The sequence below is a fragment of the Mobula hypostoma genome, chromosome 15, assembly GCF_963921235.1.
Source record: "Mobula hypostoma chromosome 15, sMobHyp1.1, whole genome shotgun sequence".
Lineage (NCBI taxonomy): Eukaryota > Metazoa > Chordata > Chondrichthyes > Myliobatiformes > Myliobatidae > Mobula > Mobula hypostoma.
This window is the reverse complement of record NC_086111.1, coordinates 1,667,501-1,681,955: the sequence shown is the minus strand read 5'-3', so window position 1 is coordinate 1,681,955 and position 14,455 is coordinate 1,667,501. Positions and strand designations below refer to the sequence as shown.

Below are 14,455 nucleotides of genomic sequence, written 5' to 3'. Positions count from 1 at the left end.
GAGAAGGTTCTTGGAAAACTGAAAGATCTGAAGGTAGACAAGTCAGCTGGACCAGATTCTGAAAGAGGTGGCTGAAGGAATCATGGAAGCATTCCTAATGATCTTTCAAGAATCACTAGATTCAGGAGTGGTTCCAGAAAACTGAAAAAATTCAAATGTCATTCCACTTTTCAAGAAGGGAGAGAGCCAGATAAAAGGAAACTATAAGCCAATTATTCTGACCTCAGCGGTTGGGAAGATATTGAAGTTGATTATTAAGGATAAGGTCTCAGGGTACTTGGAGGCACATGATAAAGTAGGCCATAGTCAGCATGGTTTCCTCAAGGGAAATCCTAACCAACAAATCTGTTGGAATTCTTTGAAGCAGTAAGAAACAGGATAGCTGAAAGAGAATCGGTTGATGTGCATTTGGATATTCCAGAAGGCCTTTGACATGGTGCCACAGATGAGGCTGCTTAACAAGCTATAACCCATTGTATTATAGGAAAGATTTTAGCAAGGATAAAGCAGTGGCTGATTGGTAGGAGGCAAAGAATGGAAATAAAGGGATCCTTTTCTGCCTGCTGCCAGTGACTAGTGATGTTCTACAAGGGTCTGTGTTGGGACTGATTCTTTTTGCAATACATGTCAATGATTTGCTGCATTCATTGTATTCTCTACCTTCCAGTGAAGCACCCCCACAACATGATGAAGCCATCACCATGCCTCATAGTAGGGATGGTGTGCTTTTGATGATGTGCCATGTTTGGCTTATGCCAAATATAGCTTTAGTCGATTGGCCTAAAAGCTCAATTTTGGTTCCATTAGACCATTGAACCCTCTTCCAGCTGACTTTTAAGTCTCCCACATACCTTCTGGCAAACTCTAGCCAAGATTTTTCCTCTCCCAACAGTGGTTTTCTCTTTGCCACTCTCCCATAAAGCCGAGACTGGTGATGCACCCAGGCAATGGTTGTTGTATATGCAGTCTCTCCCATCTCAGCCACTGAAGGTTGCAGCACCTCCAGAGTTGGCATAGGTCTTTTGGTGGCCTCCCTCATTGTCCCTTCTAGCACTGTCACTCACTTTTGAGGATGGCCTGTCTCTAGGCAGATTTACAGCTGCGTCATATTCTTTCTCATTCCTGATTGACTTAACTGCACTCCAAGGGATATTCAGTGACTTGAAAAATTTTCCTGTATCCATCGCCTGACTTGTGCTTTTCTATAACCTTTTTGCAGAGTTGCTTGGAGTGTTCTTTTGTCTTCATGGTGTAGTTTTTGCCAGGATACTGACTCACCAGCAGCTGGATCTTCCAGATACAGGTGTATTTTTACAACAAACAACAGGAATTCTGCAGATGCTAGAAATTCAAGCAACATACATCAAAGTTGCTGGTTAACGCAGCAGGCCAAGCAGCATCTATAGGAAGAGGTGCAGTCGACGTTTCAGGCCGAGACCCTTCGTCAGGACTAACTGAAGGAATTTTTACGACAATCAGTTGAAACACCTTGACTGCACAAAGGTGATCTCTATTTAAATAATTAAGTCTAAAACCAGTTGGTTGCACAAATAATGATTTGGTGTGTCATATTACAGAATATAAAACCAAGGATGTAATGTTGAAATTTTATAAAGTTGGTGAGGCCTCACTTGGAGTACTGTGAGCAGGTTTGGGCCCGTTATCTTAGAAAGGATGTGCAGAAACTGGAGAGGGTTCAAAGGAGGTTCATGAAAATGATTCCACAATTGAACGGCTTATCGTATGAAGAGCATCTGATGCCTCTGCACCTGTGTTCTCCAGAATTCAGAAGAATGAGAGAAATGAACTGAAACCTATCGAATGGTCAAAGGCCTTGATAGAGTGGATGTGGACAGGGTGTTTCCCATGGTGGGACAGTCTAAGACCAGAGGACACAGCATCAGAATAAAGGGGTGTCCTTTTAGAATGGAGATGCAGAGAACTTCTTTAGCCAGAGAGTGGTGAATCTGTGGAATTCTTTGCCATAGGCAGCTGTGGAGGCCAAGTCTTTATGCTTAAGGCAGAGCTTGATAGATTCTTGATCGGTCAGAGCCTGAAGGGTTATGGGGAGAAGGCGGAAGATTACAGCCAAGAGGAAAATTGGATCAGCCATGATGAAATAGCAGAGCAAACTCGATGGGCCAAATAGCCTAACTGTGCTCCTAAAACTTATGATTTTATGGTCTAATATGCCAAAAAACCAATGTTCACAGATTATGTTGCATTATAACCACATACCTTTCCAACCAAAATGGAAACATGACAAATATATTAAAAGTTACCTTCATTGAAGCAGTTGAAAAAGACACAGTCATGGTAGCTAATGAGTGCTTCAGAGAAGGAAGTCCAATAATTTGTTCAGCATCACAATTACTTATCTATAAGACCACAGTAAAAGCAAGATTCAAATTTTAAAGTCATACTTTGGAAATTACTTCAAATATTAAACATGCTATTTATTCCATTGGTTTTCAAATAAATTGAAATATGAAGCAAAATTTAAAATGAAAAAATGTCAAATTCCACCCAAAAAAAATGTTTCTAATCAGCACTAGTCTGTTAAACATACCAGTGGTTACGCTGGTATCTGAAAGCATGTTGGAAATCATGGCTATCAATTACTCTCAAATGTATAGACTAAACCTGTATTTTCAAAAAGGGTACAATTTTCTCCAAATTAAGCTAGGAATCAATTCGACAGTAACTTTATTTGGAAGTAAAGAACATAGAACGTAGAATAGTACAGCAGAGTACAGGTCCTTCGGCCCACAATGTTGTGCCGACCCTCAAACCCTGCCTCCCATATAAGCCCCCACCTTAAATTCCCCCATATACCTGTCTAGTAGTCTCTTAAACTTTACTAGTGTATCTGCCTCCACCACTGACTCAGGCAGTGCATTCCACGCACCAACCACTCTCTGAGTAAAAAAAACCTTCCTCTAATATCCCCTTTCAACTTCCCACCGCTTACCTTAAAGCCACGTCCTCTTGTATTGAGCAGTGGTGCCCTGGGGAAGAGGCGCTGGCTATCCACTCTATCTATCCCTCTTATTATCTTGTACACCTCTATCATGTCTCCTCTCATCCTCCTTCTCTCCAAAGAGTAAAGCCCTAGCTCCCTTAATCTCTGATCATAATGAATACTTTCTAAACCAGGCAGCATCCTGGTAGATCTCCTCTGTACCCTTTCCAATGCTTCCACATCCTTCCTATAGTGAGGTGACCAGAACTGGACACAGTACTCCAAGTGTGGCCTAACCAGAGTTCTATAGAGCTGCATCATTACATCACGACTCTTAAACTCTATCCCTCGACTTATGAAAGCTAACACCCCATAAGCTTTCTTAACTACCCTATCTACCTGTGAGACAACTTTCAGGGATCTGTGGACATGTACCCCGAGATCCCTCTGCTCCTCCACACTACCAAGTATCCTGCCATTCACTTTGTACTCTGCCTTGGAGTTTGTCCTTCCAAAGTGTACCACCTCACACTTCTCTGGGTTGAACTCCATCTGCCACTTCTCAGCCCACTTCTGCATCCTATCAATGTCTCTCTGCAATCTTTGACAATCCTCTACACTATCTACAACACCACCAACCTTTGTGTCGTCTGCAAACTTGCCAACCCACCCTTCTACCCCCACATCCAGGTCATTAATAAAAATCACGAAAAGTAGAGGTCCCAGAACAGATCCTTGTGGGACACCACTAGTCACAATCCTCCAATCTGAATGTACTCCCTCCACCACCACCCTCTGCCTTCTGCAGGCAAGCCAATTCTGAATCCACCTGGCCAAACTTCCCTGGATCCCATGCCTTCTGACTTTCTGAATAAGCCTACCGTGTGGAACCTTGTCAAATGCCTTACTAAAATCCATACAGATCACATCCACTGCACTACCCTCATCTATATGCCTGGTCACCTCCTCAAAGAACTCTATCAGGCTTGTTAGACACGATCTGCCCTTCACAAAGCCATGCTGACTGTCCCTGATCAGACCATGATTCTCTAAATGCCCAGAGATCCTATCTCTAAGAATCTTTTCCAACAGCTTTCCCACCACAGACGAAAGGCTCACTGTTCTATAATTACCTGGACTATCCCTACTACCTTTTTTGGACAAGGGGACAACATTCGCCTCCCTCCAATCCTCCGGTACCATTCCCGTGGACATAAAGATCCTAGCCAGAGGCTCAGCAATCTCTTCTCTTGCCTCGTGGAGCAGCCTGGGGAATATTCCGTCAGGCCCCAGGGACTTATGTATTTTACATAAGTCTAATGTATTTTAACAACTCCAACACCTCCTCTCCCTTAATATCAACATACTCCAGAACATCAACCTCACTCATATTGTCCTCACCATCATCAAGTTCCCTCTCATTGGTGAATACCGAAGAGAAGTATTCATTGAGGACTTCGCTCACTTCCACAGCCTCCAGGCACACCTTCCCACCTTTATCTCTAATCGATCCTACCTTCACTCCTGTCATCCTTTTTTTCTTCACATAATTGAAGAATGCCTTGGGGTTTTCCTTTACCCTACTCGCCAAGGCCTTCTCATGCCCCTTCTTGCTCTTCTCAGCCCCTTCTGAAGCTCCTTTCTTGCTTCCCTATATTCCTCAATAGACCCATCTGATCCTTGCTTCCTAAACCTCATGTATGCTGCCTTCTTCCACCTGACTAGATTTTCCACCTCACTTGTCACCCATGGTTCCTTCACCCTTCCATTCTTTATCTTCCTCACTGGGACAAATTTATCCCTAACATCCCGCAAGAGATCTCTAAACATCGCCCACATGTCCACAGTACATTTCCCTGCAAAAACATCATCCCAATTCACAACCACAAGTTCTAGCCTTATAGCCTCATAATTTGCCTTTCCCCAATTAAAAATTTTCCTGTCCTCTCTGATTCTATCCTTTTCCATAATAATGCTAAAAGCCAGGGAGCGGTGGTCACTGTCCCCCAGATGCTCACCCACTGAGAGATGTGACCTGACCCGGTTCATTACCTAGTACTAGATCTAGTATGGCATTCCCCCTGGTCGGCCTGTCCACATACTGTGACAGGAATCCGTCCTGGACACACTTAACAAACTCTGCCCCATCTAAACCCTTGGAACTAATCAGGTGCCAATCAATATGAGGGAAATTAAAGTCACCCATGATAACAACCCTGTTATTTTTGCAACTTTCCAAAATCTGCCTCCCAATCTGCTCCTCTGTATCTCTGCTGCTACCAGGGGGCCTATAGAATACCCACAATAGAGTAACTGCTCCCTTCCTGTTCCTGACTTCCACCCATATTGACTCAAAAGAGGATCCTGCTACATTACCCACCCTTTCTGTAGCTGTAATAGTATCCCTGACCAGTAATGCCACCCCTCCTCCCCTTTTTCCACCCTCTCTATCCCTTTTAAAGCACTGAAATCCAGGAATATTGAGAATCCATTCCTGCCCTGGTGCCAGCCAAGTCTCTGTAATGGCCACTACATCATAATTCCATGTATGTATCCAAGCTCTCAGTTCATCACCTTTGTTCCTGATGCTTCTTGCATTGAGGTACACACATTTCAGCCCTTCTGCCTTAGTGTCTTTACACCGTTTATTCTGCTTCTCTTTCCTCAAAGCCTCTCTATATGTTAGATCTGGCTTCACTCCATGCACTTCTTTCACTGCTCTATTGCCCTGGGTCCCATCCCCCTCGCAAATTAGTTTCAACCCTCCCGAACCATGCTAGCAAACCTACCTGCAAGGATATTGCTCCCCCTCGAGTTCAGGTGCAACCCATCCAATCTGTACAGGTCCCACCTTCCCCAGAAGAGATCTCAATGATCTAAAAATCTAAAACCCTGCTCCCTGCACTAACTCCTCAGCCACGCATTCAACTGCCATCTCCTCCAATTCTTACCATCTCTGTCACGTAGCACTGGCAGCAATCCTGAGAACACCACCCTTGAGGTCCTGTTCTTCAGCCTTCTGCCTAGTTCCCAAAACTCACACTTCAGGACCTCATCCCTCTTCCTGCCTATGTCGTTGGTCCCAACATGTATCACGACTTCTGGTTGCTTGCCCTCTCATACCAGGATGTCGTGCACCCGGTCAGAGACATCCCGGACCCTGGCACCCAGGAGGCAACAAACCATGCGGGTGCCCTTCTCATATCCACAAAATCTCCTGTCTGCTCCCCTGACTATAGAGTCTCCAATGACAACAGCTCTCCTCTTCTCCGTCCCACCCTTCTGTACCACAGAGTCAGATTCAGTGCCGGAGGCCCTGCCACCGTGGCTCACACCTGGTCGGTCGTCCCCGCCAACAGTATCCAGGATGGTAAACTTATTATTCAGGGGAATGGCTACAGGGGTGCTCTGCACTACCTGTCTGCTCACCTTCGCTTTCCCTCCTCTGACTGTCACCCAACGATCTGCTTCCGACAGCCTAGGTGTGACTACATCCCTGTAGCTCTCATCTATGACTGCCTCATTCTCCCTTATGAGTCGAAGGTCATCCAGCTGCTGCTCCAGATTCCTTACACGGTCTTCCAGATCTCCCAGCAGTATGCACTTCTGGCCAATGTGACTCTGCGGGAGAGGGGAGTTCCCCCAAGACTGCCACATCTCACATGAGGCACATCACCGTCTCCAGGAGGCATTGTAAAGACTAACTGTGAGCAAGCTTGTCCTCCGCCTCTTGTCGTCGAAGCCTCTCGAGTCACAGCCTCAAAGCTCCACTCCTTCACTGGCCCACTCTCGCACTGACCGCTTTCCACAGGGCGCTCCGCTTGAGCTACCCCTCTATTTATCTGTTTGAGCTTTTCAAAATGTTTGGTCACCTGACCTTGACTGCCCAATCAGCTGCTTTCTGCTGAGTCTGAGCTACTCAAATCTTGATTGTCTAATGAACGGCTTTCTGCTGATCTATTCAAATCTTGATTGACTTGATTGCAGACCAACTGCCAAAACTGCCAGAATCCCTCGAGTCAAAGCCTCAAAGCTCCACTCCCTCACTGGCCCACTCACGCACTCACAAGAACTATGATAATACAACAACAAAGTGGATGAATACAAATTGAATTGTCTCCATTAATAATCTGCACAATTAATGATAGTCAAATAGGGTTGAGTAGATTTTTTTAAAAATTCTAATCTTTTAACTACAAGATTGTGGGGTCTGGTTCTTTCCATGAACAGGGAGTTCAAAGAGTCATTGTACTATACCGATTATGCATATTGCTAGTCATGGTGCAATAGAAAACATCTGCTATTATTTTGTTAAACTGGCAAACATTACATGGCATCAAAACATGCACATTGAAGCTCAATAGTCTTACTAACCTCAATCTGATGAACAGACTTGAAAATTGACAAGTCAAATTTAAGAAGATGTTCCTGAATATTGCTGTTACCCACAGATCCTCTAGTGCCTGTTATCTGTTAAAAATAAAGACTTTTCAATGTATAGTCTTCAACATTTTATTATTCTTCTGAAATGGGCATTAGTAGTTCATATGTGAATGCTAGATCAAAGAGCAAGAAAGCAGGCCCTTTACCACAGTTAAGTCTCAAGTTCAGGCGGAAAGGTAATTGGGAAGAGATGTTAAATAGCACTTTACCCAAAAAAACAACTACTGTGGAGGAGGAAGTACAAAATTATTTAATGTTATCCCCAAATTGGTTTTCTATTATTCCACAGAGATTATTTTGAAGCAAACATTTTCCAAAATTGTATCAAAAACATGAAATCTATTATGCTAGTTATACCAAAGATGCTTCAGAACCAACAAATTAACATGGAACAACTGCAATGAAGTACAGAATAAAATGTGATACTTAAATGCTTTCAATGGAAAAGAAATTTTACCTTCAAATATTTAAGTCTACAAGCAAAGTCCAGGACGTGTCCAAGATCAGTCTTGGCATCTCCACTGGCACATGTGGGACTGGCCAGTCTCAGTTGTTGAGTGATTGCATATAGTTGTAAAGGTCTCAGACAGAATACTTCACCTTTCAAAAGCAACTGCTCACCTATTTTTTTTTAAAAAAAGGACATTTTAAAAATCTGAAAAAAATTTAAGGCATTTGTAGATAAGTAACACTTTGAAAAAAATGCAAAGCTGATTACGTATTTGGTCTAGACATGAACTTTTGGTTTTCTGGCTAAAAAAAAACTAATTCTTCAAAGACATCTCTCCCTCCTTTTCATAGAGTCTGCCTAAACAAATGACCTTCTCTCTGCAACAGAATCTCAAATGAAAATACCGAACAAACTGATCTTTGACAATTAAGTTACCTGCTCTCTTTTCTTTAGCTATGTACATAGGAAAGTAGCAATTGCTTCTAAATTTCCACTTCTACCTCAGGATATCTACACAAAATATACCTTCCACCCTTTTTAAAAAGAAAATATTTGCCATTTTTATTGTAAACACAACTGAGATCTAGAGGACTTGAAGATTAGTAAAGAATACTTCTTGTGCTGAAAGTACCTTACATATTTGGCAACTACAACAGGTGCAAAATCCAAACAACTGTATCCCTCCCCATTCATATCCATTACAAAATTTCACCTATTACATAAATAATTGTTTCCTAGAATCTTAAAGCCACAACATGTAACTAGAGTCCTTTACATTTTAGCTATATTTAAAGCTACTTTACTTCAGTATACGTGCTCCCTAATTAGTCAAGTAAATTATTGCAATCCTATAGTATACCATAAATGACGTTTTAAGATTGCTCTGACAAATTTCAAGGATTTTTTAAAATTTCAAAAATTGAAACACCATACCTTTGTGAAATAGTTGCTCAGCAAGGGCAGCAGTAATGCCATTTATCTCCTTTATATAAAAAATAATGAGAGCAAAATTAAGCTATTTGCATTACTATAACATAGATCAAGAGTGTACATCTATCAGATGACCTGACCTAGGCCCAGCACATAGATGCAATCATAAGGAAAGCTTGCCAGCAATTTAATTTCTTAAGAGGTTTGGCTTTTCACAGAACACTACTTCAACAGATGTACAGATGAAAGCATCCTGACTTACTTGCAGCAATTCAAATGCACAAGAAAGCAAGAAATTACGAAGAGTAATGGACTGTGCCCAATCCATCATGCGTATACCCCTCCCCATCATTGTTAACATCCGTGGGAGGTGCTGAATCAAGGCAGCAATATCCCTAGGGCGGCACGGTAGCATAGAGGTTAGTGTAAGCCTTTACAGTTCCAGATTTCAATCAGAAGATTAGGGTTCGATTCCCATGGTTGTCTATAAGGAGTTTGTACATTCTCCCTGTGATTATGTGGGTTTCTTCAGGGTGCTCCGGTTTCCAGCCATATTCCAAAAACATTGAGGTTCTGGCTAGTGAGCTCTGTGCATGCTGTGTTGGCAGAAGTATGACAAAACATGCGGGCTGCCCCCCAGCACAGTGTGCTAGTTTTGCCACAAACTATGCGTTTCACCATGTTTTGATGTACGTGTTACAAATCCTATCTAATATAATCCAATCCATCAAAGACCTCCACCATCTGGACCATGCCATTTTCTCACAAGTACCATTGGGCAGAAGGTGCAGAAGCCAGAAAACCCACACCACTAGGTTCATGCACAAATACTTCTCTTGACTATTCTTGAAGCAACCGGTAAAACCAAAATCACAACACTGAACACTTCCACTCAAATGGACTTTTTTTTTTGCTCCGATTGTGGTTGCTTGTAAAAATTATGTTTATTATGTTTTTTTGTGTGAATACTCTTTATCTGATGTTATGTGCCCGAGATACTGCTACAAATAAGTTTTTCATTGCACCTGCCCAAACACGTAGTTGTGCATTCAACTTTGACTTTACAAGTAAATTTGGACAATTAACACAACTAGGTTCATGTAAATGGCCAGATTAGTCATCCAGAGAAAACATAACAAAATGTCATCTTAAGACATCAATAATTTGAAGCTATTCTTTTAATACAAAAGAATGAAAGTACTTAAAATAATCAGAAGTTCCAAAGCAGATAAAACTATCAGATGAACACAAACAAATTAGCTCAATTTAGAGAAGGAAATTACCATAAATTACTCCATTTTGGATATCCCAGCCAAATCTCAATTGCACTGCACTTTTACCCACCCTCTGATGTAGAAAACCAAGCCATTAGGTTGTAACAAATTACTACATACAGAATAACAATCATTTGCAATAAACTGAGTGGCTGGTTTCAAGGGATGCCAACATTCATCAAATTATCTTGAAGTTGCACATACCAGCACACTTTAGCTAGCTCGGGTGAAGATCAGATAATTTCCCGACAAGCTTTGTAGCTCAACAGACAAAAGTGGCAGGTAGATTTTATTCACACAATTTTAGCCATCTTTCCCTCACTGCATTTTTCTGAAGAAGTTATTCTGCTTTTACCAGGAGCAGCTCCTGTAATTGATTTCCTCCACCTTGCAAATAAACTGTTCACCGATTAAACTGATTTCCTTGTTACATCAAAACCCTACACTACCTTTAACTGTTACTAAACAAGGACTTTTTATAAAGCTTTACAAGGTATTTATTTTGAGGGAGATGGGAAAAGAATGTATTCACAATCTCATCTGTCATGCTAACTTTAGATACATGCAATACTGTATCTAAAAATACAGAATATTTAATATCAAGAAAACATATAAGAGCACTATATATCACTGTGGCATAATTTTAAAACTTACATATAGATCAAAATGCAGAAAGTGTGACAAAACTTTTGGGGCAGCCAAAGGGAACTTTGTTAGAAGGGTTTGCAAATAAACTTCTAATTCTTTCTGCCTTTTTTCTACAAATGTTTTGGAATTTTTGCCAATAATCTTCTTTGGTGGAAGCAGATTCTTATCTATCTTTTTTCCTGCAGTCAGCTGTGGGAAAAAAAAAGGAAAATATTTGTAAATTTACAAAAATCATTAGTATTTCAGTACATGACATCACATAAAATACGCCACTTTGGTGAATAGAAGCAGCCATCAACTCCAAGGTGCAAAGCATTTACTAGAGAAGGGAGAAGCGTTGAATTGATAAATATTTACCATGGTTACCTTAGCAGAGGAAAAGGCAAAAGCACATCAATAATATACAGCGCCTATAAAAATTATTCACCCTTATAAGTTTTTGTTTTTAATTGTTTTACAATATTGAATCACAGCAGATTTAACTTGGCTTTTTGACACTGATCAACAAAAGAGACTCTTTTGTATCAAACTAAAAAAAATTACTACAAAATTTATGATAATTAAACAAAATAAATGATTGAATAATTACTCACCCCTATCAAGTCAGTATTTAGTAGATGCACCTTTGGCAGCATTTACACCCTTGAGTCTGTGTGGATAGGTCTCTATCAGCTTTGCACATCTGGACACTGCAATTTTTCCCAATTCTTCTTTACAAAACTGCTCAAGCTCTGTCAGATTGCATGAGGATTGTAAGTGAGCAGCCCTTCTCAAGTCCAGCCACAAATTCTCAATTGGATTGAGGTCTGGACTCTGACTTGGCCACTCGAGGATATCAACTTTGTTGTTTTTACGCCATTCCTGTGTAGCTATGGCTTTGTGCCTGAGGTCCTTGTGTCACGATCACAACAAAATATCCCAAAATTTGTTCCAATCTAACAAAGAACCAGCAATAATGGATAACAACTGGAGGCAGGTTTTATTATTGAAACCACTATTTTTATTAGTAACTACTTAATATACAAACCATTAGTCAATTATAAACAAAAGTGTGTGTGTATAAATGTGTACGTAGCTCCCAAACAATCAAGTCTAGGAACAGGTCTGGAAAGACTTTTCCCAAAATCAGTCTTAAGAATCCAGTGTAAATAATAACGAGATGTAATTATGAAAAGACTATGAGACTGAGCGAACTGAGTGACAGCACCGCCGTCCGAAGTCAAAATCCTACGAATCCATGCCGAAGTATCCAGAGAGGTACCCTTTGACACGAGTGGTCGTCACAACACCCCGACTTCTGTACAAGATGAAAATGTGTACACTTTGACATGAGTGGTCGTCACAACACCTCGACTCCTGTACAAGGGAAGACGAAAATGTGTACACTTTGACACGAGTGGTCGTCACAATACCTCAACTCCTGTACAAGGGAAGACGAAAATGTGATCGCCACCAATACTTCCAAACTCACGAATAGATCAATCAACGCGACAGTTAGTTTAGCCACAGGCACTGCGGCAATCTTTCAATAATTCTCCGGGCAGGGGGAACTATCAAAGTTGTCTGTACTTTGCAACGAGCCTGTCCCAAGCTTGTGGTCCGATGCTTTACGATGATAATAGACCATGGGGGAGACCCATGTCTGGTTACAGAGTCACAGACTCTCGCGCTGATCCACACACTGGCTTTTCGAATCCAAAACACAGTTCATAAATATTCTCTCTTCAGCTGTCACTCAGAACCCAGCTCTGCCTTTTTTGAGATCACTCAGTCCAGCCTCTTAAAGTGATACCGACAGTTAATGAAACGGGAGCTCGTTAACACCTGTCTTGCTAGAAAACAAATCTCCTAAGTCGCAGCTGTCTTGCAAACTGCATTACGTTTTTCTCTAGGATTTCCCTGTATTTTGCTGCATTCATTTTACTCTCTACCTTCACAAGCCTTACAGGGCCTGCTGCAGTGATGCAGCCACCAACATGCTTAACAGTAGGGATGGTGTGTTTTTGGTGATGTTTGGCTTACAACAAACATAGCGTTTAGTCTGATGGCCAAAAAGCTCAGATTTTGGTTTCATCAGAGCATAGAACCTTCTTCCAGCTGAGTTCAGAGTCCCCCACATGCCTTCTGGTAAACTCTATCCAAGATTTTATGTGAGTTGTTCCCCCCCCCCCCAAACAGTGGCTTTCTCTTTGCCACTCTTCCATAAAGCTGTGACTGGTGAAGCACCTGGGCAACAGTTGTTATATGTGCAGTCTCTCCCACATCAGCCACTGAAACGTTCAACTCCACCAGAGTGGAGACCTCCCTCATAGACCCTTTCTTGCACGGTCCCTCAGTTTTTGACGACAGCCTGCCTCTAAGCGGATTTATAACTGTGTCATATTCTTTCCGTTTCTTGATTGACTTAACTGTACTCCAAGGGATATTCAGTGACTTGTAAATTTCTTGTATCCATCTCCTGACTTGTGCTTTTCAATAACCTTTTCATGGAGTTGCTTGGAGTGTTCTTTTGTCTTCATGGTGTAGTTTTTGCCAGGATACTGACTCACCAGCAGCTGGATCTTCCAGATATGGGTGTATTTTTACTACAGTCAATTGAAACACCTTGACTGCACACAGGTGATCTCCATTTAACTAATTATGTGACTTCTGAAACCAATTGGATGCACCAGTGATGATTTGGTGTGTCAGATTAAAGGAGGGGGGATGTAAATACTTATGCAATCAATTATGTATTTTATATCTGTAACTAATTTAGATCACTTCTCTTTTCACTTTCACATGAGTCTATTCCGTTGATCAATGTCAAAAAAGACAAATAAAATCCACTGAGTCATAAAAACTTCAGGGACAGGGAATGAGTATTTTTTGTAGGCACTGTATGCTTCTATTGGCATTTAAACAGCACTAAAATGGAGAGAAAATATTTTTGTAGAACTATTACTTTTTGTAACTAGCTCAATGTCTTTTCTGCGTTCCACCATGAAGAGGTGGCAAGCAAATGAGGAGGTGGGGAAAGATGCAGAGATATTTCTGTGATAAAACTTCCAATTATTAACTATCCCTTGGAAAATACATAGCTGTATTTTTATTTACTTTCACTCACCAAAAACTGAGACATTATCAATGTCAAAAGATTCATACAAGCAAAACCTTTACAAAAGGGCAAACACACACATCCTCTGACTTTCCCCAGTATGAACAAGAATCTCACTCTTAAATAGTCATTAATCATTCAGATACGCAGTATGAAAATGACCAGTGAAACCCAGAGGAATGGAATATTGCATCTGTTGACACTGCACATACACACAATTTTCCTCTAGTAATATACATTCATTCACGATTCCCTCCTAAACGGCCTCCGCAGAATCTTTGAATTGTAAGAAAAAAAATGATACTAAGAGCCACCACTATATTCTATAGCTAGGAATGGTCAATAAATATTACATGCAGCACCAGAGATTAATGTTGAAACCAGACTTATGGGGCATCAGCTCTGTCAGCCGCATTAACGTGCTGTCCAAATGAAGATGAGCAAGACACACACAATATAATTATTCAAGATGAATATTCTAGGCTTATCTAAATAATACTACAATTATTTAGATAATTCTAAATAACACTCGATAGCACTTAAATCTACCAAAATGAACCAGATCAGCAGTATTGATAACATAAGACATAGGTAACAAATAGAAATACAAAACTATATAAAAAATCATCATTAAATATTTGGCAGCATCA

General features: G+C 41.0%; 1 protein-coding gene across 8 annotated transcripts in view; it reads right to left on the bottom strand.

Annotated features, from left to right (window-relative positions):
• nisch (nischarin) overlaps positions 1-14,455 on the bottom strand; it is an 83,031-nt gene that overhangs the window by 59,048 nt on the left and 9,528 nt on the right. For all 8 annotated transcript variants that reach the window (XR_010020402.1, XR_010020403.1, XM_063067588.1 and 5 more), the window contains exons 3-7: positions 10,715-10,897; positions 8,790-8,838; positions 7,863-8,026; positions 7,337-7,432; positions 2,283-2,378 (exon numbers count right to left, since the gene is read on the bottom strand). Coding sequence is in view for 6 of the 8 variants with exons in the window: in XM_063067588.1 (XP_062923658.1) it covers positions 2,283-2,378; positions 7,337-7,432; positions 7,863-8,026; positions 8,790-8,838; positions 10,715-10,897 (588 nt within the window). In the remaining 2 variants the exon portion in view is untranslated. The remainder of the gene's footprint in view (positions 1-2,282; positions 2,379-7,336; positions 7,433-7,862; positions 8,027-8,789; positions 8,839-10,714; positions 10,898-14,455) is intronic.